At 38.9% G+C, this 24,359-nt stretch overlaps 1 protein-coding gene across 1 annotated transcript in view; it reads right to left on the bottom strand.

Moving 5' to 3' along the window:
* PCSK2 (proprotein convertase subtilisin/kexin type 2) overlaps nucleotides 1-24,359 on the bottom strand; it is a 103,810-nt gene that overhangs the window by 41,300 nt on the left and 38,151 nt on the right. Inside the window, exons 3-5 of the mRNA XM_027653892.1 lie at nucleotides 14,157-14,270; nucleotides 12,713-12,821; nucleotides 11,087-11,124 (exon numbers count right to left, since the gene is read on the bottom strand). Coding sequence (XP_027509693.1) covers nucleotides 11,087-11,124; nucleotides 12,713-12,821; nucleotides 14,157-14,270 — 261 coding nt within the window. The remainder of the gene's footprint in view (nucleotides 1-11,086; nucleotides 11,125-12,712; nucleotides 12,822-14,156; nucleotides 14,271-24,359) is intronic.

Below are 24,359 nucleotides of genomic sequence, written 5' to 3'. Positions count from 1 at the left end.
AATTTATAGGAAGACATGTTGGCTGTCCCATCTCTGATCTAACTTATTTTGCAAGGCTGAAAGTTTTTCGCTGCTTAATTTTAAAAACAAACAAACAAAAAAGGCAGCTGGAAAAAACATAGAGTCTCACATAAACATTTATCTTCATTAAGGTAGCATTTAAAGCTACAGTTAGTTATGAAGAAAAATAGTTTCACTGAGATAATCTCGAATTGCTTTCTTTTCTACATTAAACAGATTTCTTTGTCAAGTAACTGATGATCCTTCTACAATATCACTTCACACTACAATGTTACACAATCACTTATTTTACCTTTTCCCCACTAATTTCCTTCCTACTTCCCCTGCAGACAAATTCAGAAAACCAACACGAGTTACACTGCTGGTTGGTACTCTTCAGCATATAAGCATCTTCAAAAAGAAAGGCTGTAGCTAAACACGCTTTTTATTTCACATGGGGATAAAGCAGATGGGTAGTACAGCAGTGCTGTATAGCACACTACGCACAAACATTTTCCAGCTCCAAAGAACAGAAGAAATTAATAATTCCATTCTTGGGTAGCAGGATTGTTGAATGTTTTTCCAGTGAAGAAAATGAGAGTCCAAATGCATCCAGCTAAATGCCATCTAACCCTGTGGCTGTTTGCTAATGCTTGGCTCAGGCGTATATGGTTAAACAGGACCAAAAATAAAAAGGAATCACAAAGACTCAGAGAAAATTTAGATTGGGCAAAATTTTTAAGAGGTGGAGAATTTTTTTTCTAATCAATTTTTACAAATAAAACTAGCTTATTGAAAAACCTTTCATTTCCTCTCCCCTGCATCTTTATCTGACATAGGGAAACAGGTAAGAAACTGAGGGGGGCATGACACTTTATTAAAAAGCAAGCAGCCAAATGAACTTGTGTTTATAATAGAGACACAGCTTCATGATTCACCTCTTGGCATTCTTAGCCTGCTCCACAGTTTTCAGGTTGATGTGGAGAAAACCTGAAGCACATCACCAGTTGTTAATTACTCAGAGCCAAAGCTCTGAAGGCAAGTTAACCTACAGAACGCTGAAATCTACTTCTGCTCAGCCAAACATTCCTTAATTTTCAGAGACGATGCAGAAGAATCCCTAAGCTGTAACCACAAAATACCAGAAGATATGTTTACAGGGAGTCATTTGGCTAAAACAATAAAATTAGTAAAACACAAATAAATTAAGCAAGTAGTAACTGTTAAAATATTTTCAAGGCAAGAGTAAGCTTAAAGCTTTAAAGCTTCAGATTATGGAATGAACTCCTTGATTTCTTTAATTGAGGGTGGGAGGGGAAACTGGCATATGAGTCGCTAGAGATTTATGAGCCATTGGATTATTTTACCATAGTAGGAAATACAAATTGTGCAATGACTTTCATGGAAAAATACTGTGAACACTAATTTCACCCAGCTTTAGTGTTCTGTTTTATTAAAAACCTGGCCTGCATTCCCTTTCCAATACATGGATTTTTCCCCCCCTTTCAGATACTTTGATTATGTATTGGTGTGATCTACTGAAGTTGAGAGAGTAATAGAGTTATAAAGCTGGCAGCAGAGAAATAAGGTTCAGGTCCGTTATTTTCCCTATAAGAAATAGCTGACAAGTCTGTCAGTACATCAAATATGTGCTGGGTGCTGAGCTGCAGTAAAGGTTGTCTTTGCAGAGTTTTGATGGCAGCCAGCACTTACAGCCTCTTGGAGCGATTAGTGGGAAGAGAAGGGGAGCTAAAGACTCCTGCTCCTGTCAATGAGCCCAATCTAACATCTACCAATATCTGCCATGGGCTCTCCCACCAAGTACAGCAAGATTCAGATCACAGCATAAAGATCTCTTAAGTGGCACGTTGGGGATAAGGGAGAATTTTTTTTCCATTATTGTAAGAAAATCGATAGCTCAGAGCCTGCAACACAAAGTCAGCAGTCATTCAAGCCCAGTCATTTAGCATGACATGGTCTGGGCAAAGAGTAGTCACTTGGGCTGGGAGAGCCAACACTCTGCTGTGGTGTGTAGTTAGCAGGCATTGGCATCACAGAGTCGTTAAAACTGATCAATTGTCAGCAATGCTCATAGCAAAGGGCAGGAATGCTAGGCCCGTGGTTGTAATGGCATTCATAAAACAAACCTGGCAGGTTGTTAAGGGTGACCACCTTCAGAGGTAACATCAGTCTTTGTTATGGAACTGACAAACTGTGGCTTTGCAAATCAACGTGGCTTAGGTGGTTTGGGGGTTTAGCTACAACAGAGACACCTGGTTTGCAGTGGTTATGGAGAGGGGAGGACAGGGAGAACTAATCTGGTGATGCATAGGAACTAGAAGTGAGAACAGACGAGACAGAAAAGTGGTTGAATGTTTTCCTTCTTGTGAAAGGTTTCTCAGCTAACAAGAGAAGAAACTTAATAACTGCACAGCTCGTGTTCCACCTAAATTGGATAGATATGGAAGAAGATGAATGGACACAAAAGTGACATTGTAGGTGAATCAAAACGAGGTGAAAATTTCAGAGAAGAGACTCAAAAACATAATGCAAACTTATTATCTACATTTCTTCTGTCACAGAAACCAAACACAGGTTGATTTATAAGCCTCAGAGTTAAAAGGTCTTGAGGATCTATTCTGCTTTATTCCAGATGCATGCTGACCTCATTAGCATGGTTTGTGAGCATGCTAGGAGAGTATTAATTATGCGAATAATATCTGTTAAGACATGTTGGGCTCTCAGATTTTAATGCACCAATTTATATGCCTTTGCATTAATTAAAAAGTTTGCATTGCTTATTCCATGTGGAATCAACCAAAACAATGGACAGCTAAATCCAAAATTACAGGGAGAGAAGGTGGGATCTTCAGAATGTTCTCATGGAAATCCACAGATAGTACATTCTGCAGGTATTTATGCTTTTAAATAGTACATGATCATTCCAGATTCTTCTCCTAAAGATTAGTATATTTGATTACAGTGAATGTTTTTACAATAATTTACTCAATGTGTAAATTCAAGAAATATCCTAGGTATCATTAGCTGACTGACAGAAAGGTTCATAATTACATCAGTCAGACAGGGTATCATGGTTGACTAATTCTGCAACCGAGTTAAGTGTCACTGAATTAAAGTGATTTAGTTTCTCATAAGAAGCAATTCTAAAAAACATGTGCCACGATGGAAATTATGAAGTCCCTGAACACAGCACAGTCTTTGTGCTCTCCTTGGTACATATTCAAAGAGAGATTCACCTCATTTAATAAAATTCAGAACATAACCTGCCTGCAAAACATTTCCAGCAATCCCCAATCTACATCAGTGCTTACAAGTAAGGAAAACAGAGGAGACATGCGACTGCGGTCTGCGCTACCATATCCATTTAAATTTCACCAAACAGAAGCTACAAAGTACTGGAAGTAGCCAAAATTTCATTGTGTACAAGCTCCGGTTCTACAGCAAAACATGTTATCTCAGGCAGTCATGTTTCCACAGCTCTTGGTATCATTATTTGCTCTATTGAAGCTGATGCATCTTACTGTGATGATTAAAAAAAAAAAGGAATACATAGCAGAAGAAATATTACAAATCTGTTATTTGTAGGATCTGCCAAATTTTGGATTTCTCTGAACTGTACAGAAAAACTACTAGTGACTTCAATGTGGCCAAAATTTTATTAGACATTGTGCACTGCCATTTTGTTCCCTGGTAAGAGATGTTTCTTATGCTTATTGCTTCTCTTGGGAATGCAACAGAAATGAAGAAAATTATATTTAAATCAGCGCAATCCGAAATAGGGTAGGTGTTTAAAAATATCTTAACTGCCTACATAGCTACCAAGAAGTAAAGTAATAATGTGGAGAAAATAATTACAACTAAAATCAAACAATGCAAAGCAAACAACCATGCCAAGATGAAGTGCCAGGACAGAAAAGATTATATTAATTTCAAATTAACCTAATTAATTTACAAGTTCAGTGAAAGATAGATGTTTAAAGTATTGCAGATCATCTGCATCTTTATCTACTGTATTTAGGTCATTATGGTTTCGCAGGAGAAAGGGGACTCCTTGAGCATCCCTGCTCTACTCTCTTCTTTCGCTTTGCAAATTTGGCTTATCCAGAGGGCTTGGCCAAAACTCTCCTTGCAAAACCAGTTGCATGCCCACTAGTTAACAGTGGGTTTGCAACTCTCCTTGCCCAAATCATCACTGGGCTCAAAAATCTCTCTCTAACACCCATCAGATTTTGATGAAGCTTTGTGAGGGACTACGATTCCCCACATGCACCAATTTAGACTTCCCTGTTGATATCTCGGTAGCCAAAATGTAACTACAGCATGAATTTTAATTAAGTTCCATTTGCATACTGATGGACATTCATAGATTTCCACATACTATGAGAAGTTAAAATAACTATTCTTAGAAAAACAGAAAATAAAAGTTTTCAAATGGAAAAATCTTCCCATTTTTTTTAGCATTTTCAACCCAAAATGTGTTATTTTCACTTTGGGGAAATAAAAGCTCTTTCCTTCAATTTGTTGAACTTGGTTTTAAAATTCCATGGTGTGCATTGCCTCCAGGGGATTGTGTGTCTGACCTTGTTCTCCCAAGTGGACCATGCATCAGAGTGGGATTTTGTTGCTGCTGTTTTATTTCAGCATGTTCTAAAAGTCAAACATTTAAAATTAGGTTGAACTGATCCAAACCAAAAATATTTCACTTCAATTTTCCAGTGGACACTTCAGTTTTTTAACCACTCATCTTTACTAGCAAAAATGCTGTTCTAATGGAAGATTTCTGGCCAGTTCCAAAAGCTAATTGGTCTGCAGAAAGGCAGACAATTAGAAAAAAAAAAAGAAAAACAATCGAAGCAACGCCAGTTCCCTCCACGGCAGTGAAGACCAACATCTTTCCTCTGCTTTTCTTGCCTAAATAAAAGAAGAAAATATTTCCAAAATACTTACTTGGAGAGACCCCGGAGAGAGGTACAAGCCAATTGCAAAAGCACTAGGCAGAACTGATGTAGAAATATCCACTGCTCTCTTCCATCCCTGTGCATTTCTCATTTACAATCTTAATTTACTTTCCACAGATGATGCCTTAAGTGAAAATTAATACCAGTGCTTAATGATTAAAGCAATTAGCCACCTTGCACTTCCTCAGTGTGCAGCTGTTTAATTACATACATTGATTATAGAGAAAAATAAATGCTGTGGACAATGAGTGGTTGTTAGTTTGCAAAAGGAGTGTCTTTGGAACCATCTCATGTTGCTTACACATCAAGAGTGCATTTAACTTGACAATTATCCATTTCAGGTTGTTCTAATATACAATAAAGCTGGAAACTTTTTGCCAGCATTCAGTGCTCTGAAAATAATCTCAGGCAAATACACTTACAATGTGTTAGTATCTTCTTAATCCAAAGGAGCTGTGTTTTGAGGATATTTTACAGCCACTGTAAATCAGTGGATCCTTCTGGAGAGGCTCACATCAGTGGAGCCGAGCCAGCTCCAGCATGGATCGTGGTAAGCACCAAGCCCCAGAACTCGTCAAGCATTCAGAGTCCAGATCTCTCAAAATGGGCTCTAGCAGAGCCATTGCATAATATCTTTCAGCGAGAGAAATCCAGTTTTCAGCTGCAAACACAGCTCTGTGACACAAATCATCTCTCCTTCATTCTGTCTCAGCAATTTCTTCATGAAATTTCTGCCACAATCTGCTTGCAACAGCATCCATCCATCAGTGTTCTTACTGCATTTTTAGTGCTAGCAGGACATATTATGAATTTATCCCAGGTTTTGGTTGATAATTTTTGTTATAAAGTGTTTTTATTTTAGAAGACCTGTTAGCAAAAAACCAACTCCAAAGCAACACCAAAAAACACAAATTAAACCAACCAACCCAAAATCTAATTAGTGATGTGCTGAAAAACCTGAAACAAGTTTATTCTGTTCTTTATTTTTTTATAATAAGTGCTATTTCAACATTACAGTTAAAACTAGGCACTAGCAATGATGGGCAGCACACAGAGTTTGCCCATAAAATAAATACATTTGATTTATTAGCAGTAAGGGTTTATTGAAATTTAGTGTCTAGTGCATGTGCTCAATAAGCTTTTGAAATGCAGTAGGAAAGGGTAGTCTGTCTCAGGGTCTTTTGAAAATCGTACTGTAGGAATTGGGTCTCATGAAGACAAGTGGAATCATTCCCTGACTGCTATGGTTTGGCTTTGCGATCCCTGTGGATCCCCTGGGTTGACATTAATGACTGTGCAGAGACACTGGGAGCTTTTCAAGGTCTTCAGAGTGTTTCCAACAAATATTAGGTTTGGAAGGGTAACATTTTTCTCCCCACCATTTACACGTGAACTCTGTTTGACTCAGGCAATTAGATCAGCTGGGATTTTGGGGTGATCATCAGGGTCAAAGCAGCACACGGTTCAATAGATGTCAGTGGACTCTGTCAACTCACAAAACCCCACAACTAGGTCCCAGTGATTTTAGTAGAGATGTTGATGGTTTGTTCTGGTGAATCACTGTGATCAGACAATGAACAGTTTGCTGGTCCTTTTGGTGGTTTGCAGGGAGTCCAAAGCATACTCAGAAATTCATGCTAATGAAGGAAAAACATATTTTCTAAAAGAAAGAAGATCCTTTACGCTGTCACTATGTTTTGCTGCACATATTGCAGCATATAATTTATTGCCTGTACTATTTCTTATTTCTTTTGTGCCTGAAAAGATTATTCAACGATGTTTTTGTTCCTGTAGCAAACAATGGCAAATGCAGCTCATAACAGAAGTAGAACATTTCCCTGCTTCACTGCTTATGTGATAATTATTCCAAAAATATGCTCCCACTTGCCTCTCAGCAAGCTAGGGGGAGCTGTTATCATATTAGCTGGTGACAAGTTACCAAAAGTTGTGAGAGAGACTCAACAAAGTGTATGGAGTGTTTGGAGATGTCAACAAAAGACAGGTAAGACCATCTGCTGTTCACATCTGAACAAGAAATGGTAGATTACAGAAAACATCAATTAACCCTGGGATAAATCCAAAAAGTCTTCCCTCATAGGGCCTTTCCCATGTACGGCTTGAATGACAGTTGGCAACAACCTTGGAAGATAAGGTTGCACCATAATGATCCATGGTACAGAGAAGAAAAGACAGGAAGTTTGGGTAAGGCCAGCAATGAAGAGCTGCTCAGATGACTGCGCACCAGTTTGTCCATGTTACATCTGTGTGATTTCATAGATTTCAAAATCTTCTTTCTTCAATTACTACTATCTATTACTAAAAATTGCTGCATGATTCTCATCCTACATTTACTGATACTTTGTGAACACGTTACCTACTCACACGGTTGCTTCTGGTTTTCCTACAGTGTTTGTTCTCTTTCCCTCCCTAGGTTTTTTGAAACAGGCTTTCAGCTTCAGGCAGAGTTCAGACACCGAACCAGCAATTTTCTACTCCTGGCCCGAGTCTCTTGGTGGGATCCTGATTTTCCTCACTACTGCTAATCAGGGACAAACCCACTTACAGGAGATGATCAGCTCCCTGCTGCTCTAAGTGGGATAATGCTGCTACACTGACCTTCACCAGCAGACAGTGGCTAAGTATAAAATACCACAATACAAACTGATATGAGAGAGAGCTCAGCTTATGTTTCTGTAAACATGAAAAAATCTCCATTTGCTCTCTTAGGTTTTTCTTTAAAACAATGTACTGAAATTTGTAATGTCCATCCCCCACGGCTGCTGTTTTCTTCTTTTATTAGACATATCTCATATGCAGCCCTTGTAACTTCACTTTCTTTCTCACTCAGATGCTGTATCTTGGAGAAGTCAGTCCTGAAAATTGCTGGCTTTATATGTACATTCTGAGTTGAAAGAAAACCATAGAGTACGTTAGGCTCCAGCTTTCTAATTAACAGTTCATAATGAAGGACTCTCTTTATGGGGAAAAAAATAATTTCTTGAAGGTTGAACCTCTGTAGGGTTTCTGAGGCTTGGAAGAAAATATAGATTGTTTGACAATGAGTCTCTCTGCATTCACAGCGCAGAATGGAAAATTCCAGCTTTGCCATAGCCCCCGTATCCCAGAAAAGCAAGTAGATACACAGCAGCAAGCTGGGAGGCGGTGCTGGAAGAGCAGTGCATCCTGACTGTGAGCAGGCACACTCCTTTCCATGTATATAAAGTGCATTAAAACCAGAAATGGATGATTCAAGCAGTAAAGCTGAAAAACTGCAAAGAAAAATATGGATAGAAGTGCACTCCATATGATAGGTCGAAGTTCAGCAGTTTTAGGAAAAAATACAAATTGTTTTTTTCTTCAGAAAGACCTTTTCCTTCCCTGACACTCCATTTCATTTAAGTGGTAACCCCCATTAAACTATTCATGGAAGAAACCCCGAAAGTCAAAATTGTAAAAGCCAAATTAAACTGACTAACCAATGCCAAGTTTTTATACTTGAAAATGCTCAACTGCCAAAACCACCACTTTTGAGAGACTCTCTAATTACTCCCAATTTTCCAAGCAAGATGTACAGACATTGCCAGGGTACGCGGGCACTTACACACTTGAGATGTAAGTTACAAGCTTTTAATTTCCTAAAAAATAAACAATATAACTTCAGAGAAGGCTGCCCCAAAGTGCAGATGTTGTGAAACAGCAAACACGTGGTACAGGAGTCATACAAAAGTGATTGCAATTGTGCCAGCCCGAAGCGAGTTAACAGTTCGTTCCTTAAGAGACTCGTTTCATTCCATTTTTACATCTAAACTGATGCTTCCTTCAGCTGAATTTAAGTCCTTGTCTTCAGTTCATGCCCAAATTACTGCCTACTGGGAAAAAAGGGCCCTGTGGCCTCTGAGAGACAGCAGATGCTGCCAGAGCAGGATCTCCTGGGATTCAAGGGGGCCTGTGTAGCCTCTTGGCGAGAGGCAAAGCACAGGTGAGCCAAACCCCACAACTGCTGTGCTGTGCTTGGGTGAGGGAGGGGCTGGAAGGTTTTAGCAGCAGGAGAAGGAGTCAACTTTCAGCCACCTCTCAGACACAGTGCTGTGACAGCCTGGAACCAGAGATTTCATGTGACAGCTCGTATTTTTGTATTTCTGTCTTAAAAGCATTGGGGTGTTATCTCCTTTAAGACTGTGATCTCTCATGTGGGTTTTCTGCTGCTCCTTTAATGACTGTCTTATCCTTGTTGCCTAATTCTGCAACTTGTATTGGCCAGACAATCTTCTTGTATCCCTCCACAGCCTGATCACTGCTCCACTACAGAACCTCTCCTTGCTTGGACAAAGTCAATCCTACACAAACCTTTTCAGATTCTCATCTCAAGGTCAGTCTCTTCACAAGTCTTTCATGACTGCCATTAAAAGTTTGCTGTTCCCATGCCCAGACAGCTTTTCTTCTTCAATTTTCACCCCAGTATCTCTTTTCTCAATTCTCAGATTTCTCTCCAGCTCCATTTTTTCATGATTTCTATCATCATGTCTGTGCACAGTCATTCTCTATGTCATTTTCCATTCATTTCCAGAACAGATGTCACCCTAAAAACAATACATTTCTGCCAAGCCTGACAAATTGAATCCATCAAACAGAAAATATTTTTGGAATTTAAAGAGAAAACACTGTATTACAGGGAAATCTATTCTTGGTTTCTGGGCATAATCCTAAATTCACTGTTAACAACAGAACTGTTACATTACATACGTTGTACAGACTTTTTGCTTGTTTATTTGAAATACGATTTTTGGAAAAATAATATTTCCACATTCTCTGTCTATGCCTGCTGCTGAAAAGTGAGTGTAGAGCATGTGCTGTGCCCACATCACATTCTAGAACATATAGAGAGTACAATTCTTGCAAAGAAAAAGGCTATCTTTTACAATCTTCTTTATTTCTATCACTTTATGGGAACATCCTTCTGGGAACATCCTACTGAATTATTTCTCTTGGGAGAGAATTTTGCAGTTGGGGCATAGGGTTTAATTAGCTGTCATCAAGTTATTAAGCCAGTTCATAAGGAGTGAAACTGGCTAATCAGCACTCTGTGGTCAGCTGTTTTCCGGATTCCTTGTGCAACACAAACACCTTCTATAGCCGTTTATTATCTACCAAAAGTGCTTTGCTACTTGCAACAACAAATAGGTTTTCATTCCGTGTATTATTAGTTTCCAATCTGCAAGTATGTAAAAATAACTGCTTTTCTCATTTTGGAGCTGTTCTATCTGAATGGCTCATATTTGTATCAAAATCTCCAGCAGTCTTTGTTCTTTTTTTCATTTAGTTGCAATTGCAAACTAAACTGCATTGCTCAGCTGAAGCAGCCTGGGCTTCCCTCAGGAAGACACTGACTGTAGGAGAAAAGTAAGACCTAAAGCAGAGACACTCCAACTCCCCTGGCAAGGAGCCTCTTGTTGCCCATGGCCCAAGGAATTGGCACAAGCACAGTGCCAGAGCAGCCCCATGGGTGCTGGGAGCCCTTGTAGGCACCTGGAGATAGGAGTGCCAGCGTCAACAGGGGGTTGGAGAGAGCCTGGAAGATTTAAGAAATATGAAAATCACTAGTCCAAAGGTATGAAACCTGAGGCCTGAGGAACAATCAACTGGCACAGTATCTGCTGAGAACACACAATCTGCCCTGCATGTGTTTTGAAGCACCGGACCAAAACACCTGTTAGTAAGGAATTAAACTGTTCCTGTAGGCTTTTAAAATCCTTGCCACAGCCCACAGCTCCATGGCCCTCCAAGTGACAGCAGCATTCTTCATCTTAATAGTAGGATTTAGAGCCAATTCACAGGTTACCCATTCTGTCCCAAATCCAATATTGCAAGCTGTAGCTTATGCAATGTGATGCAGCACTGTCATTCCTCACAAAGAGCCTTGTCACCTTGCCATTCCTTGCATAGGCAGTCCCATTTTCAGTCTGCTTCTTTCAATAGGAAATTCATCATTGTAAGATCAGAAGTTCAACTGTACACTGCTGGTCTACTCACTATTTAAAATCTTGTAGCAGAAGGACTATAATAATAAGAAAATCCACATTTTACAGAAAAGGTCAGCATTTACTTACGTAATTTGATGCGAGATCTGGATGCAGATAATCAATTCCTGCAATAAGACAATGACAGAACAGAAACCAAAGGTTACAACTTTCAAAAAAAATTTTCAAATGATCACAGGACAAGATTCCCTTGCAACCATAGGAAAATGATCATGGCAAAGACTGTAACAGGGCACTACTGTGGAATATACTCATTCTAATGGCAAATGTACAAATCCTAGTGGAAGGTGTAACAGAAGCAGCAGATCTACATTCAAATGGGATAACCTGAGCTATTACATATCCAGTTAAAACATACAAAGAAATGGTCAGCAATCCCATATTACATTTTCATTATTACTCTGTCGTGTCTCTCCAACCACAACACCATTATAAGCTCTATTTTATTTGCAATGAGAATGCCATATCATCATGGTTATCCTGATGAGAAGATTATCTCCAACTTTGTAGCGTCCTTAGCACTAGATTTCTATGAAGAGACCCTTGTACCTTACTGATCCAAATGGTAAATGGGCAACAGTGAAGAATCCTGTTATTCAGGCCCTCTTTTCTGGAGTTACTGGAAACAAATTATAAGGCAAAGCTTTCTCTAAAAGCTGTATCTGATGGGCATTCAGCTTAATTTGACCTGAAGCTTGAATAGTTTGCCATCATTCCCATCACAATCATAATCTGAAAGCCAAGTCCTGCCTCTCTGGGATCAATGAAATTGTGACACATTAGAGATCATCTCTCCCATGAGATTGATCTTTCATCAATATACAGACCAGGTTGCTCAAGGCCTTATCCAACCTGGCCTTGAACACTTCCAGGGTTGGGGCACCCACAACCTCCCTGGGCAACCTGTTCCAGTATCTCACCACCCACACAATAAAGAATTTCTTCCTAGTATCCAGTTTACTTTCTTATTTCCACAAAAACCGCGTCTTAGGAGTAAGCAAACGAGGAACAGAAGTAAATGAGGACAGATCTCAGTTGACCCTAGAAAACATATGTGGATTCAAATATTTTAGTTATTTATTTTTAATATAATTCATTCTTCATAAAAGGAAAACATTCAAAATTTATTCCAAAGAAAAGTGTTGAGAGATTGCACAGAATTCCTGTACTTCAGCAAGGAACCCATAAGTAGAACAACTATAACTTCAACTGTAACTTTTATGTTCATCTTTCCTGAACTTAGCCTCAAATTAGTAATATATTTAGTATGCAGATCTTCACTGACATTCAGCATGAAAGTGTTTAATTATTTCAGCTGTCAAGTATGACTTTGAGAATAATGTAACCCAGAAAACACTTTCTTAAGTATTTTTTGCAGAGCAATTACATCCCCTAGTCAGTGCCTACAGAAGTTAAGGGGAGTTTTTACTTTGGCTCAAGGGTCATTATAGTTTGCCCTGGAAGATATCTGAGTGATAATTGCAAACTACTTTTAATATTTGGATATCCATGCCTCGGTATCCCTAGTGAAGTCTTTGTATATCATATTTTCCCTGAAGATCTCAAAGTCTTTATGGAGGCTAATAGTCTCACCACTATAAGCAATCTATTATTACTTTTTAATAGTTTTTTGACTTTGACTACATGAAAAAAAGCTACTTAAAAATATTAAATTAGCACTCAGTCTTCACTTACCATCATCCATAATTCCTATGGTTACTCCCTTCCCTGTGTATCCCAGCTCCCATGCTTCAGCTACATTAAGGTCAAGTCCAGGAGTCCCATCTGCTTGACCAGTGTTAATCTAATAACATCAGTGAAAAAGAAAAATAGCTTTTTTTACTTGACTGACATATTCCCACAGCAACGGAATTTTTATTTATGTCTTTGTATGTACCTTTGGTATGGAAAATATATCCCATTTGTTTTGGGGTGCACATCTGTACATAATCATATCTACTGCAACAATGCAACTGTAAAAAACCCTAAAAAAAACAATACTGGGTAAATTCAATTTTTTGTGGTTTATAAGATTTGGTTAAACACTGAATCTTTTGGACTCCAAAAAAGACTTTTCTGCTTAAGCATGTCAAGCCAGTGGGTCAATCCAGAAAAAAGTTACACCAATGGATTTTACAGAGAACTTACTTACGAGCAGGAAATCGTTTTCTCTTGAAAGCAAGGATCTACTACCTAGCTTCCTAAATTTTTGTTATTTTTTATCACTGCAATATTTTGATGAAGTACCAAAAAAAAAATGCACACTTTATTTTACCAACTCATCAAGGATGAAATCCCCTCCATGCTAATGTGCCCCTATTCATCTGAAAACTCTTGCCATATGAAAATAACCCACAGCCATACTGGATGGATTCATAAAACATAAGAAATGGATTAAGAGGAAAGAGAATAAGAAATATTGCTCTTAAGCAAAAAGACCCTTCTAAAGTTAACGAGGCAGTACTGCATTTTTTAAGTATCAAAAATAGATTGCAACGTTAAAACTGACCAGAATTACTTTATCAACTTTTTAAATAGAAAAATCATTTTAATACTCATAGAAATTTCTTTACTTTCACATAAAAATATGATTTATCCTTTAAGACTAAAGACTTCTTCATATAAAATATGACACATTAAAAATGAAACAATTTAGAAAAATATTAATTTCTTTTGACATTAGCTTAAGCCAAAATTCATCATTTTTCAGCTCTTCTGAGTCTGACAGAAGAAAATCAATTAATATTCAAATTTCCATAAGAAAATAAAACCCTAAACTTTTGCTAGCCAAGATACCAGAACTTTTTGTTCTAAGTCTATAACAATATTTTTACCTGGCATCAGATCAAAGATATGATTCATATGCAGTTTTACGGATCACATCAGCACACCAGGAATGCCCACAGGACATCAATACAATTCTCTAAGGACCTTTCCATTGACTGAAATGAAATTTAGCTCTTGAAACATGCTGGGTCTTCCCAGTATAAAACAGGTACCATTAAAAACAACACAACAGAGGCTTGGATCCATTCCCAAGTTCTCGTGGTGTAGGTGGAAAGAACTCTTGTAAAACATTGCAGCAGCACAGAATGGCTTGAATGACAATTATTTAGGTATGATCACTTTCAAAACTTACCAGATACCATTGCTTTGTAAATAAAGGGTCGTTCATGTTGATGTCAATGTCATTGATATCTCTATATCCTCTCTTCCTTCTGCAGAAGCCCTCCTGTTGCACAGCTTTCCTCACCTGGAAGAGTTAATTTTTACATCTTTAGCTCAACATTCTTGATCATGAAGCTTTTTTAATCTTTCTTCCATGAGAGATAAGGGTTATGAAATCACACTATTTGTGTCTGTGTCATTCCTTTGCAACTTCTAAACTGGCAATTGATTTCAGTCAAAATTCACAAAGAGGTAGAGAACTCCAGGACTACTGCCAGCTATGAGGGAAAGGGACACTCAGAGTGTCTTATCTGAAGGAAAGCTACAACATGAGCATGCGTTTGGTGTTTTAGACACCAAACAATCAGTGTAAGAGCAAGCCCCTATCCAGGCATCATTATCATCATCAATTTTCTTGCCATACCTTTATTTTTCATTGCCACCGAAATAGAAGCTAAAATTATTTAACTAATTCCAAATATACCACAGTTCCAAGCTGCAGACATTTGGTAAAATGAGGATGCAGGTCTCAACTGCATTTTTACTTTTTAAAAATTTTTCTCCAGGGCATTATCAAAGAATTAGATAGCCTTTCCTGCCAAAGAGGTTTGCTAGGAGAAAAAAATCTGGTGGTGTGCACTTTCATCATACTCCTGAGGCTCTCAAAAGTGTGCCTTGAAAGTGATCTTCTTTCAGAGATTATCCTTGCAATATAAAAGTGATAAATAAATACATTGGCAAGAAAAACTACATGGCAAAAAAGCCACTAAACTGATCAAACTGGCTCTTTTGTAAGATACAAAAATACAGATTATGAAACACAAGTAGCCATAGTTTTTTTAGAAGTCATTTGCTTTATGCACAGCAAATCCACAAAACATTTAAGCAAGCACTGTAGAAAACAAAAGAAGTCAGACACACAAATATCTTTGGAGACAGGAGCTTCAAATGCCATACTCACCTTACCTGTACCCATGCAAAAGAGCATTTCTAGAGGAGACTACTGAATGGTTGTAATTGGAGTTGTAACATGTACTGACATACAGACCTTGCAAAAGTGCTGTCAAGTTTGGCATACTCATTTTGTACTCTTCAGCCTAACATCTGAAAACAAGGTAGCATGAAGAGTCCCAGCATTTAATTTAAAAAACAAAAAGCAAAAAAATTTAGCCTTCTTGATCAAAGAGGAGTGCTTAAAACCATAAACTGAGTACACCTTGAGGTGCAGTAAGAAGGCAGTAAGTCCCCTAACGTTTCCTTAGGCATGTTCTTGAAAAGAATGCATGGTTATTAAATAAATTTAATAACTCGGAGAACCTTTTCGACCTTTGTGGCTTTGGCATTTCAGATTAAAAATGCGTATCCAGGAGTTACACCACTGTGCCACAGCAACTCATATATACAGTGTCAGTCAAAATCAACAGAGGAGAAATTCATCCAAAGGCTAAATCAGATCTTAGGTCAGTTGAGTCCTTCTTGGATGTGTCTTTCTGTCTCCATTAATTAAAGCAGGAGCCTCAAAAGACAGTGTTCAGTGAGGTGTCTAAGGCAGAGATTAAACTGGGATCTAACTGATGGGGGCTGAAAGCTATTTTCCTCAGCACTGTATTGCTTCATTATAACCCCAAAAACCTAATACCAATTCATAGAGAGCAGGAAGGGGCACAGTGTGCCCTGAAAAGTCAAACGTTTCTAACAATCTACTTGTATGAATTTTAACTTCTTAACTAAAGATAGCAAATGGTGAAATATTGAATTGGTAAGTGCTTTCTTTTGTATGTGTGTTCACATATAAAAGTTCATTAAAAGTGTAGCAGATTGAAAGTAAAGAAAAAACCTAACATAAAATAAGTTGGGAAGAGTGACTAAGTGACGAAGCAGGAGCCACACTTTGTGTACTTAGTGGCACCAGGTAGCTGTACAGAGCGAAGAAAGGTATAACCACAGTGCTTGATACCTCTAAGATAAGGCTCAGTGATGCCATGGAGACAACAGAGCAATCACCTGTCATTATGCCTCCCTCCCTCCCTTCCCACCCCTGCCTCCCTGCTTGCCACTGCAAACCCCGAGCTGTCACCACAGAAGACAACTAGGAACAGAAGCCAACCTTCACTCAGAGGGATGCCAGGGAAAAAGATTTCATGTATTCGTGCTCCCACACGAGCTCGCTGGCTCTGCAGGACCTGCTGCATTAAGGCACTGAATTAGGGTTTAGTACAAAAGGATTTCTACTAACTAAAAAGCAGTGTTGCAGAACCCTGGCTTGTCTTTAAGACAACCTGGAGGAAAGAGGGGGAGCAATTTGCAGAAATAGCATGCGCTGGTTTCCCTTTTCAGGATCATCTCACTTGTCTGATTTGTTCCATCTTCACAATAAAATATAATTTACTTTTCTATTATATTACATTATACTATAAGTTCCTCAGACAAGGAAATATATCCCTCAAAGAGGTATAACCTTCTCTGAACTGAAACAACTCAGCAGGTTGTTTTCTGAACCTTTCAGTCAGAGAAAGGGCATACAGGATGTTACCATCCACAGATATAACAGTCTCAGAAATTATGGGCCCTCTTTTTCCACTATAGAAACAAGGGGGTTTTCATCACATTTGCAAATGACAAATCAAATCCAAATTATACAATCAAATCCAGAAAAAATTAAGCATTTTTGTCATGAAATAAATTGAAAGGTTTGGGTAAGGTCCTGGTAGCTTCTCACATCAAATTGCCTCATTCAGTTGCCTTGTAGGAAGATCTTGGCCAGTACGAGGTAAGAACTTACCTTTCTCCTCATGAAGACATGTACAGAAAGCAATAATCCCAAGAGCATGTAACATCCATATATGCCAGAAAAAAAAATCCCCAAAGAACAAGCTTGGAAAATGATAATGCAAATCCAATGATCTGAGCGGAAAACTGCTCATTTACTGCTGCAGACAGCTGACTCAGTAAAATCCCAGTCTTCTCACCAGTTGGGTATCTATATTAGAAAAGCAGTATTTTTTCCAGAGCTGGGAACTCATCCTTTCATATCTAGTCTAGATCAGGAGAGGGATGCATCTGATTCTGCTTCTATTTCTTGTTTTTCTTCTTAAAGAAACGTAGGCCTCCCCATAACATCAGTAACCAAAATGTATTAAGTACCACATTGGAGGTAAAATGCTTCAGCAACACATACAAGAGACAACACCTCTGCATGTCCAACACTAGAAAAGTATTGGAAAAGATTCACTTCTTGTAACAGTCATAATCCCACCTATTTGTATGGAGTTCAGACCTGTAATCCAGCCCTCAATCCCATGCACCATACAACCTCATGACATCTTTTAAACACTTGTTTCTCTAACTGGAGCAGGAAAAACAGCATTCATAAGACTCAGGCTTCTGATAATAGTCTCTAAATGATTCAGGCCTGTGAAGCATGATACTTATTACAGCCTAGTGAAGCAACAAGATTTTCTTACTAAAATACCATGAATTTTACCATCTCAAAATTAGGCTTATTTATCTACAGTAACAGCCTTTTGTTTATTTCATTGTTAATTAATTATTCCTTTTTCATTAGGATAGAGGATGAAGTAGAGATCAGAATCTGAGCATCTACTTTATTAGCATAGGACTAAATCATGAAAAAGTTACTAGTTGTGTTGTAAGTAGACTGAAGGTCATGTATCGAAGAAGGTAGCCCATGGATGATAAGACCTTTACAAGAAAAAAAAGGTTCAAGTATTGATTTTTAATATACTTGTACTTATGCATGGTGCATGAAGTCACTCGGAGGATAATAAACCACAGGATACCGATGCAGAACAAATTAGCAAAATAATCAATTGACTGCAATACTGCTCTGGGAGGGCCAGAAACCGCAGCACTGTAACTGTGCTCCCTGCTCCCATGAATGCCAAGATAATCAGCTCCTCATTTTGATGGAACAGGGTTAATTGTACCGGTGAGCTCCTGCAGTTAAATGACTCTGTTATACTGAGCATAAATGACAGATTTACTAAATTATACCAGTGGGTGTACAAAAGAACAAAAGTGGAACAGTGCACACAACTCCAACCTCAGAAATCAAGAACTTCAGAACAAGAGAATTTGGGCCAAATTCCAGAGGAAGAAGGCAGTCCCAACTGTTGACATCTAGTAGGCATGTTTGTCTTCTTAAAAAAAAAAACCCCAAACATATAGCCATGAGTTGATCAAACAAAGGAAGTCACAGTTCTTTATTCTCTAAAGCCTCAGGATCAACACAGGTCTGTTCCTGAAAGTGAAGTAAGAAGTTAGAAACTCATAGCCTGTATTTTTTAAGAAGTCAGGCTGGTGGTTAGACTTAGGCCCCAAAAATTGAACTGAAGACCAACATCCCTTGAAGGTGGTTTGAAACAGTGTGTCCAGATGCACAAAGACATCATCAAAGAAACCACCTTCAGGTAGCAGAAACCTGTCGTGACTTTTGGTATCATTAATTTCTGATATCCAAAGAAACATGGTGGCAACAAAAGAGAGAGGCAAAGAAGTTTAAGTGAGCCAGTCATATGCACAGCCAACTCTTTAAAAAGTAATGAGAATGGGATAGCAGGTGCATAGAACAGCTTTTTGGGGTATTATCCAAAAATGACATCCCCCTGGCTCCTAAACCTCATAAAGAGTTAATGAGTGTGTCTTTTTCATCTCTGATTTCTTCCTAAGTAAACAAAAAGGCATTTAATTTTACTATCCACTCCATCCTCAAAACAGAGGTACATATTAGGGAAATACAATGTCAGAGAGTAGCACCTATCTCACATTCTACATTTTTGTTAAAGCCACAAAGTAACTGAGTTTTGTGTGACTCTGCACCATAAAATGAAAGGAATAACACTGAAGCTCCTCACTAGCAAAAAGAAAGTACAGATCTACTTGAACTGTAACTAAAGTCAGATAAACCAAGCAAAACTGAAGCACTTTGAAATGGCAAAGGAGACAGCTCACTTCTATAACCTGAGGTGGTAAAGCTGCTCAACTCCATCCAGCCAATGCAACACAGAAAATTGATGCCTTTTGTTGTGACATGGCTGGATCCATCTACTTGATTTCAATCTTTCTGAGCCTGTTTCATGGCCTAGAAAGAATGAGCACGGATGTCAGGGGCCCTGTGAGTGTCACTGACCATCCAATACTTACTAATCAAATGACAACTGCTCCTCTTAAGCAAGCTAATGACTTTCAAAGGCTCTCATGGATCTCTCCATACCTAGCAAAGATTTGCTCAAGGTAGATGTTTCTGGAGGATTATTCATAAGAGCTTTCAAGTGCCTCTTCTACTGTATCCATTAATCCCTGGGGAGTGTTCCGCACAGGGACTCTTGCCCGAGGATATCTTGCCACTCCTCGGCAGGTGCAGTTAGAGCCACTACAGCAGAGATGTAGCAGCTGTTAAAGCACAAGTCCTTAGAAACTTCAAAGTTTATCAACACAACCTTCCCCACCACTTCTAATCAAAGCGCAGAGGAAGAAATTCTTTTTTTCAATTTAAAAATCTCTTTCCATAAAATACTTGCATAACTCTTGGTTTATATGCTTTTAAATGGCTATTTTCATAATGACAAGCAGAGACTGTATGAGAATTGCTTTGGTTTCTGGGAAAAGTAATGTCCCCTTAAAATAGATCCCTTTATCATTGTTTTTAGCCATCCCTCTACCTTGCTGTTACTTTTTTGTTTTGTTACTAGTTGCAACAGAGTCACTGGTTATCAAGGACCTGCTGGGGTTTTTTGCTTATTACACTTGGATGTTCTGGACCACTTCTAATTTTTCACTTTCTCTAACCAGCCCCATTTGCCTGCCCAAACACTTCTAAGCTTACACAGACCAGCAGCAGATCCTAAAGTCTCTGGACACTTATGCTGTCTCCATTCATCCCTCTTGGCATGTCTTCTCATTTTTACTTGACCCTACCTTGTGTTCTTTGAACTATTTCTCCGTCTCTCTGGACTTGGTATTGCAAAATATCACACTTCCAGGTGAACAGAACAGGGACAAATAATGCATCATAAAGTCTAACTGATTGCATTCCACATGAAATCCTAGCATAGTTGGGACTGCTCATTAACTTCTCTGCAAAAATTCATGGAAAATCATAAGACCAGAGGTATGGCCACTAAGGAAACAGCCCCAGAAGTTCATCATCAATCAGACAATAGTAAAATATGAAGCTGAACAGTTTAAGCTCAAAGGTTCCACTCAAGCATTAAACTTTCTTGATGGAAACACAACTTAAAGGACTCCAGATTCAACCAAGTTCATATGTTTTTAAAAGAATATGAAAGAACTGACTTGCTTCTGCCTTATTTTGTGACCTTTTGTTTTCCTCATATTAGTTCAGTGCTTGGTAAATAAGGAACTTTCAACAAATAAAAGAAGGGGGAAAGAAATCAATATTTTTGTCCATCTAGCAGGCCTCTCACAGTTCAGTGACATTCAGGAAGCAGTGAGTAAAGAGACAAGGAATCAATGTGTAAGAGGAGGCTGCAGATCATATTCAACCTGCTCAGCTAAGCAATCAATAGCTCCTCTAGTTTCTACTTCGAAATGTGAGTTGTTCAGACTGCAACGTAAAATGAATGCAGAGCATGGATGGGCTGCAGTGGAAAAAATGCCAGTTGGATAAAACCAGAAATTTTCACAGGATCATGCCCTCTTTGACAACATTTTTTTGCTTTAGGATAGAATTTATTAAGGGGAAAGATTGAAACGGAGAAAAAGCCATGGATATCTTGATATGCAGTGCACTGTCTCAAGAACAAGCTTCACGCTTCTGTTCTCTCCTCAGTTTGGCATGAAGGACATATCAGGATCTACACTATCACAGGTGCTGGCTATTCTAGGAACTCTGTTTCCAATTTTTTTCACTGCTTAGATGAACCAACATGAGAGGAGGAGCATTTCTGAAATCTTAAGATACTTCCAAAGGAATGAAAACCTGCTTCTTATTTTATATAATGACAGAAGAGACAACATCTTATTGCAAGACAGCAGAAAAAAAGAACAGTTAGTTACAAAATCAACGATCTCTGTAAGAACTAAATTCCCTGGAAACGGGCTATAACCACATCTCTCCAGTAGATCTGGGGAGACTGCAAACCACAGGGACACTATATCAGCAGCCTGTGGGTAAATTTTGCACTTTGCTGTCTCACCAGTCACATGGGTCACAGAAATGATCAGCCTCTCCAAATCAATCAGAATAACCACCCCTCATTGTGGATATAACAACAGCATGCCTGGTGACAGAAAATTTGGCCTCATGCATGTAGGGCATTATCAACTGCAGATCCTCCCTTCTTAGCTGCAAAATTAGTTTCTGCAAGTCAGTTTTCCCTTCTCTTACATCCCTCTGCCACATGCTTCAGGCCTTTCCTAAATCACCATGGTTGGAAAAAAACCCTTGCCCTCTTCTTTCTCAATAGTAAAAGTCTTCTCATGAAGCGATTTTCTCTTATAACAAAGGCCATCATCAACCTTTGAGGTGACAACCAAAGTAGGTCTAAGTTACATTCACAGCCTCTCTGTGGTATAGAAGGGTTTTAGTTTAAATGAAAATCAGGCCCAGCTCATCTTTAAGACTGCAAACCTTTTGGCTATATCTGTGCAGTACAAAGAAGAAAGGTGCTCACATGATGCTGAATCTTCAAATTTGATTATTCTCTCTAACATTTGTGACTGTTTTTTATACCCCTGGGCAGCTGGCCAGCAAAGGACTTCCCTCCTACTTCACAACAGCTCACTGGTCCTACAAGGAGATATGTACTACACAGTCCATTCTTTATAAAACCTCCTTTTAAAAGATTCCATTAGTACAGTTGCTGCTTCCACACAAGCGATGAATATTTGATACATCCCAAGAGAACAGGAGTGCTCACAGGCTAAAGATTCCTCTAACTGTTGATTTTAAGCTAATTTATTTCACAAAGCTAGTCTCCAGATAAGTGAGGACCATGGGAAAATATCACTTGGAGAAAAATCTGCACAGTTTGGTTTCTAAGGGAAGACTCAACTGACAACTAAACTTTTTATTGAAGTGTACCTTGACTCGCTCTGACATGGAAGAGACTTCTTGTAAATGTGTGAATATTTGTGCTAATGCCCAAACACATTTGAAGTCATAAAGCATCATTTGTAGCAGCTTTACCTCTAACTTCATATATTTCCTTTCCCAAGATGCCAATTTGCTCTACAGACATTAAGTGTACTCTGTATGGACACACTGGAAGTGCTTCACAAAACACCTATGTAGGTCTGCATCATCATTTAGGAAACTGAGTCAGCAGAGGATGAGACTTTAAACTAAGTCTGCAGCATGTGCTGAAAATAGACTCCCTGGTCTCCAAAGTGATTCTGCACTTAAAAACTGTCTTCTGTCCTGTGCTGTAACTCATCATACTTCCATTTCATTCCCCACAGCCTCCTTCCCACTCAAATGTCACCTAATAGCTCATCACTCACCTTGAAACGTCTGCTTGGAAAAATATAACATGCATTTTCACTCATGGAATTACTGGCATGGATTATCCCCTTCCTGTGTTACAGTAAATATGCCATAATGTCACACGCATTGAAGAGCTGCCATGTCCTTCATGTAATTTATTTTGCTCTCTACTTGTTCTCTTTTTCTAAATACCTTCTGAGTCAAGAAACCAAACATATTTATGGAGCTGCCCCCCAAGCCTAAAGACAGCTTTCAGTCATGGTAACCATGGCAGGAGCTGTTTGGGACTCTCCTCATGCTGTGGGACTTAGAATAAAAGTTTATTTCAGCTACCTCTACTCCTTCTGAGCAGATGGACACCAGTGGATCCAGTGGTGGTGAAACATTTTCACACAAAATTGTTGCCAGAATCTCAGCTAAAGAACAGTTTCTCAGAATAAAAATTTTATCATAGGTCTAGGAAGGAAGGCACTCAGACTAATGTCTGTGCTGCTGTCCTACATGCAGTGCATGAACCAAGCTGAAAATCAATCTAATATAAATTAATTTAAGAAATTCTGAATTAAAAGAGTTATTTAAAACTGGTTGTGGGTCCTCAAAACCTGGAGTCATGGGGTGACAGTGAAGAAAATGTTGGCTTCACGAGGCAGAATCTAGGCTTTCTCTAAACAGGTTTCAGGAAAGTCTTAAGTGCCTTTTGATCTCTTTTTCCTGGCTGCAACGCTGTGAGTGCCCTACAGAACACAAATCTTCTCTTTTGTAACCTTTTCTGCACTGTCATTGCTCAATACAATTTTTCCTTTCCCTGTTTCTTCTGCTCTGCAAGCAGATGGTGCAGTTTGAAACTGGGGAGAACACCTCCCAGAAAGATATCTGCTTTGGCCAATGTGGAAGGGAGCACCTCTGCACAAGGAGAGGAGGACACCACAAACAGCCACATACTCTTCCTCCAGCAGCTCCTGCAGTCTCTGACTCAGACCCCCACTGCACCACGCTGATAGGTTCCTAGCATGGATTACTGCTCACTGCTGTCAACACCTCCCAGCCAGGTGGTAATGACATCTGCAGAAGGTTCATTTAGCTTTAATAAAAAGCAAAGCCTGCTTTTACAAAGCTGCCTGCCTGGAGTGATATAGCAACAACTGCCAAAAGAATCTAAGCTTATTCTAATATTTCACACCTGTAATACTTAAAAGTTCAATGTTCACATGACTGGTAGTGATATATTAGCGAGCCTTTCTTGTCCATTTTTAACACCTGCAGAGCTCTGTTGTTATCACAGCAGAGATGAGATACAGAATTGTGAGCCACTGACCTTCCTAAAGTGCTGTCTAGTGGGAATTACATGGGCTGTACAATGTCTTCTCTCAGAAAATTTCATAACTAGAAGCCAGACACAAAACAGAAGCCAATCTTACGACAGAGGGAAAACTAAAATTATGCTGCTGCTCACATTCACGTACTTGCTCATGCACCCAACAGCAGAGTAGCTGTTTATAGCACAGCTACTTCTTTATTCTATTACCATAAATACACTGAACAGAAAAGACACTGGAGCTTGCTCCCATGGTTGCCTTTCTCAGCCCAGTTGGAAGCAACTGATGATTTATATTGACCAGGCTGTGCAGGTTGCAATTATGCTTTTTCAGTTCTTTGATTCAGATGTTTATGGATCCCCATCACAAAATATGTTAATAAAATCAGCAG

The sequence above is a fragment of the Corapipo altera genome, unplaced genomic scaffold, assembly GCF_003945725.1.
Source record: "Corapipo altera isolate COAL_440 unplaced genomic scaffold, ASM394572v1 70, whole genome shotgun sequence".
Taxonomy (NCBI): Eukaryota; Metazoa; Chordata; class Aves; order Passeriformes; family Pipridae; genus Corapipo; species Corapipo altera.
The sequence above is the reverse complement of the archived record's forward strand: the minus strand, read 5'-3'. Positions and strand labels throughout refer to the sequence as shown.